Raw genomic sequence first — 5,093 nt, 5'->3', positions numbered from 1 at the left:
GGAAGCCTCCCTTAGTCCACCGACCTCAGGGGCCTCCTTGGCATAATTTAGACCCACCCCTCAATAAGTCTCCACACCGGTCACAAAGGAGAACTTTATTGATTACAGGGGTAGGGCGGAAACAGGGTAAAAGGTAGAGCAGTGTCATAGGAATATCAGAGGAATCCCATAGAGCAAACCAGGGTGGCTGAGGTAGCCTTTTGATCTCGCATCTGAGTTACTGAAGCTAAATATCTTGTTGGATCTCGAGTAGGTTACTCACTCGCATCGTCCAGAGGTGGTTGGAGTTCCCTCTGGAGGCAGGGCACTCTTGGACCCTGCGGTGATGAGGAGAGAGCCAGGGTCAGATTTCCCTGGATGACCGCATGGCTAATGGCTGCCCTTCTTCCTGGACCGGCCTTTAAATAACCTCTCTGACCTCAGCAGCCCGGTCCAATCGAAGCTGCCAGTGCTGGCCACAAGCCAACCAATTAAAAAAAGCATCACTGGCTACCTGGGCCGCTGAGCGGGGTTCCCCCGCCCCCCTCCCCAGGTGACCAGAGCATCCGCCTGGCTTTTGTCATGCAGACAAGGAGGGAGATCCCTGCCCTGAGGAATTCAACAGCAGCCTCTCACGCTGGCAGAGGCAGATCTCTGGAGAGGGGCACAGACCGTGGCATTTCTGCCACACTCCTCTCTCCCTTGCACTGAAGGTCTGCAGAGGCCGTGCCCCTCATTCCCGTGCTCCATAGCGCCCGCTGCCCCTTTCCTCCATGAATTTGTCCACAGCAGATGGGAGCTGGGTGCAACTGACTGCTCTGTTGGTGGCGGGGTGGCTAGGGCTGGTGGGAGGGAGGTGCCTCCCTCACCCCTTCCTAATAGTGGCCCGGACACCTCACTTGCCTCTCTGCATTGCAGCCATCATCGAGCACGTGCGTGATGGCAGTGTGGTCCGAGCCCTGCTGCTCCCAGATTACTACCTGGTCACCGTCATGCTCTCCGGGATCAAGGTGAGGCTTTGGCTCCGTGTTCCCTTGGAATCGGGTGTCCTGGTTTGCTGTGGGGGCATCCCACTGCTTCTGGGCTGAGTCCCCGTCCTGATCCTGCTCTGACCGGGGTGGCTGCTTTTCCTGGAGGCTATGTGCACTTTGGTGTATTGCCCAAGGAACTCTGCTGTGGGGAGCTCATACCAAGGGTGGCTTGAAAGGATAGGATTCAAGCTGTGAAGGCTGTGTGGCTTTGTCACTCGAGGAGACCAGTTCGGGTGGGGGGGCTCCTGTTCTAGAAGCCACTTCTCAGGGCAGAATGCCCCTGGCACGTGGCCTTGGTGTGAAGATCTTGCATTGCAAGCTAAGCCGGGTCTTCTGTAGCTAGCATTTTGGGTGTAAGACTTTGGGGGGGGGGAGCCCTTGGCAGTTCTTGTTGCGTAGCAGGGGCAGGGACCCAGAGCTGGTGCATGGGTGCATCCCAGCTCTGCAGGGAGGCAGGGGTGCATCTTAGGTCAGACTTAAGCCTGGGGTCTCTAGTTATTGGAGACACCAAAACAAGGAGGGCAGTAACTGCACCTCATTTGTGCGCCTGCCTGGAGCTTCCAGACTGCTCTCACGCATGCAGCTGAGGCCTGACCTTGGCTGGCAGACTTGGTACCGTGGGGGTAGAAGGGAGGTGGGCTCAGGCTGGTGGCTATACCTGTTAGTTGAAGGTATTGATCCTTGGGGCCCAGCCCCAGGGCACCATGTGGGTCACCTCGGTCCATAGCAGAAGCTGTTGGACTGTGTTTGAACCCTGTGGTGGTGTGCAGGTCACGGGCCAGCTTGGGCTGACCTGAGGCACTGCCCTTCCTGGGAGACCTGCCAGCCTTTGGCACCTTGGCACAGTGGGCAAGGGAGGTGCTTGACTTTGGACCTGGACCTCTCTGAATCTCCACAAACTGGCTTTGCTTGGCACCCTATCCAGAAGCATTGGTCCTCCTTCTGCCAAGAGGGTCTGCATCCAGCTTGGATGACTCGGTTGCAGTGCTGTAGCAGGTCACGGAGCTCATCCCTGCCTCGGCAGCTGAGGTCAGGGGCTGTGTCCACCTGGCAGGATGAGTGCTACTTGCAGGGTGATTTGAGGCCCAGTGGAGCTGTCCTGACAGCTGCTGTCTAGTTGCAGGTGTGCTTTGTCTGTAGCTTGGGATGTGCCTGGCACCCTCTCCCTGGTTGTCTTTGTGCCAGGGAGTGCCTGGGGACTCTGCTCCTTGGTGATGCCACCTGGTCAGTGCTGTGGCATTAGCAGCCCTGCTCCCCGGAAGCTGGCTAGCACCTCTGGCGTCCAAACGGTCTATAGCAGCTGGGTGCGGAGCACAGCTGGCTGGAGCAGACAGTGACCGTGCGGCTACCTGGCGCACGGTCAGGGTACTCCGGCCACAGGGCAGAAAGCAACAAAGTACTTCTGTGGCTGGTGCACTTCACCAGCCTGCACGTCCCTGGGGCTCACTGCTGCATGTGCGATAGGCCTGGGCTGCGTTAGGCAGCCATGTGGATCCTACTCTTCCCAGGCACATAGGCCCAGCTTGCCTGCTTTAAGCAGGGAACGGGGAGTTCCCATGGACAGGAGAGAAATGGCTCTTTTCACATGCACGCAGGCGAGTGAGTGAGGGGGCACACAAGGTGTGTGGCCCCCTCATAGGCCTTGAGGCCTGGGGTCAGAGAGCGAGCAGAGGTTTGGGGCTGGCTCTGTGCTGTGTTGAGCCTGCCACCATGAGCTTGCTTTCCTGCAGGCAAGCTGATGCACCGGCCGACCCCTGTGGCTATCTGGTCTGTGCCAAGCCCTTGTTCTGGGAGGGGTTATTACCTCTGAGAAGGGAGGGGTCTGGGTACAGCTATTCGTCCTGTGCCCTCACTCCCCTATGCCCCCGTTGCGCTCCCACCACAGTGCCCCACCTTCAAGAGAGAGGCGGACGGCACCGAGACGCCGGAGCCGTTTGCGGCAGAAGCCAAGTTCTTCACAGAGTCACGGCTGCTGCAGAGAGACGTGCAGATTGTCCTGGAGAGCTGTCACAACCAGAATATCCTGGGCACCATCCTGCACCCGGCAAGTTGGGCTCAGGGGAGTTGGGTCTTTGCCAGGCATGCCCATCCAGGGGAGTCCAGGGACTGGGAGCTGCTTGCGTCTGCGGGCTCTTGGGGCATCTAAGAGGCTCTCAGAGTCAGCTGGAGTGTTAACATCCTGGCTGTTGCCCTTTGGAGTGGCTGTGACCTGCTGCCTCAGGCTGTCCAGGGCACTGGCTTCCTCCTGCAAAGGTTACCATGACTTGTGGGGTCTGAATGAGTCCTCTCCCTCCCAGAACGGCAACATCACGGAGCTGCTGCTGAAGGAGGGCTTTGCACGCTGCGTGGACTGGTCCATCGCTGTTTACACCCGTGGGGCTGACAAGCTGCGCGCGGCTGAAAGGTACCTTGGGCATTGTGGCCTTCGTGGGGCTGGTCCAGAAGCTCCAGGTCCTGGCTTGGGGGCTGGATTAGCTAATGGCATCCCTGGCTGGAGGGCATGGCGCTTAGAGCTGGTGCAGCCGGCACCCTGACTGGGGAGGTCTGCCTTTTTGTGGGGGGGATACCTGACGTCTCCTGGGGGAGAGTGGGGCCAACAGGACAGGGGAGGCTGCTCCCTGCAGCCGGCCCAGTTTGGCTCTTAAGACATGGCATCTCTCTATTCATTGCTGCTTTCCTAAAGAGTTCCCCTTGCCCTTGGCTTGCTGGGTGGTGCCCCTCTGCTTGGCCTGGCTGAGCATACAGCTCTACTAGGAGGGGCAGGTCTCTGCTTGCTGTGCAAGAAGTCCAAGGCTCCAGACTGGGCTAAGAACTGGGCTTTGCAGGCCATCACCAGCCCTGGAGCAATTTGGACCACAGCTTCCCCAGCAGGGGCAGTTTGGTTCCCTGCCAGGCTCGGGCCCCATCAGCTCCTTGTGAAGTCCAGCGGGCCCCTGGTGCCCCATCAGCTTTGTGCGGGATAGGGCAGCCATCTGCCACGTGGTTGGTGGAAGCTGGCTGTGCTACCTGAATGGGGAGATGTCCAACCCAGGTGAGTCACTGTGCTTCCTTCTTGTCGCTAGATACGCCAAGGAACGCAAGCTGCGCATCTGGAGAGACTATGTGGCTCCTACAGCAAATCTGGACCAGAAGGACAAGCAGTTTGTGGCCAAGGTAAGGGCTGTGGGGGCTGTAGGGGGAAGGCAGGACATGTGTTGGTGCGTCTGACCGCCGTCTGTGAAGTGGGACCCTAGGGGACTTTGCTGCAGCTACAAAACAGCCTTCCCCGGTGTTGTTGACTCGAGACGTGCCAGTTCCCATGAAGTGTTCAACGCGGGTCATTGCCTGCTACAGGAGATGGGGCTTGCAGAGCCAGGTGCCCTGTCCTCATCGCCTGCTCCTGGCATTGTGAGCACAGCTGACTGCCATGCATTGTCTTCTGGAGGCGAGTTCGGGCATCCCGGGCAGCTTCTGGACATGAAGCTGTCTCAGAGTGCCCAAGGCAGGTGCAGCTTTTGAGGCTGAGCAGGGAGGAGGTGCCACCCATACAGTGCCGTTGTGCCAGCCTGCAGCCCTTCCCTTTCCGGGTGCACCGTGGAACCGTTCCAAGAGGTCTAAACTGGGCTACGCTGGTTTGAATGTTGTGACAGGACCCCGAGCTGCGACGGTACAAGTTTCCCACGAGCCGAGATCCTCAATTACAACACGGCTAAATCTAGGATTAAAACCCCCTGGCATTAATGGGGGGGAAATGCAATCATGAAACTGGGGAAGACAGAATACAACATGAAGGTTTAAAGCACACCCTCTCCTGACACTTCTCCCTCTCCCCCCTGGCCAGGACTGGCTGCACTGTCCACAGCTGGCTCCAGTAGCAGGCAGGAATCGTTCCTGTGAGCAGCAAACTCCGTGTCCCTGGAGGCCTCGGCTTCTCTGCTGTCTTTAGCAGGGCACCTCTGCGCCACGGCTCCAGGCTTCTCTGCTGCAGTCTCCACGGGGCAGACTCCCTCTGTCTCTGCTCTCTGGGGTTTGCACCATCTGGCTCTGGATTTCAGTAGGCTGCAGGCACTCACACAGGCTCCTTCAAGCTCCAGCTCCCTAGCT

General features: G+C 58.7%; 1 protein-coding gene across 1 annotated transcript in view; it reads left to right on the top strand.

The window, feature by feature from the left end:
- SND1 (staphylococcal nuclease and tudor domain containing 1) overlaps positions 1-5,093 on the top strand; it is a gene marked incomplete at its 3' end in the record, with an annotated part of 220,382 nt that overhangs the window by 29,467 nt on the left and 185,822 nt on the right. Inside the window, exons 7-10 of the mRNA XM_025215432.1 lie at positions 898-989; positions 2,896-3,054; positions 3,308-3,414; positions 4,073-4,163. Of these exons, the coding sequence (XP_025071217.1) occupies positions 898-989; positions 2,896-3,054; positions 3,308-3,414; positions 4,073-4,163 (449 nt within the window). The remainder of the gene's footprint in view (positions 1-897; positions 990-2,895; positions 3,055-3,307; positions 3,415-4,072; positions 4,164-5,093) is intronic.

Source organism: Alligator sinensis, unplaced genomic scaffold, assembly GCF_000455745.1.
Source record: "Alligator sinensis unplaced genomic scaffold, ASM45574v1 scaffold1083_1, whole genome shotgun sequence".
NCBI lineage: Eukaryota > Metazoa > Chordata > Crocodylia > Alligatoridae > Alligator > Alligator sinensis.
Note: the sequence above shows the minus strand (reverse complement) of the source record. Positions and strands in the feature narration are given on the sequence as shown.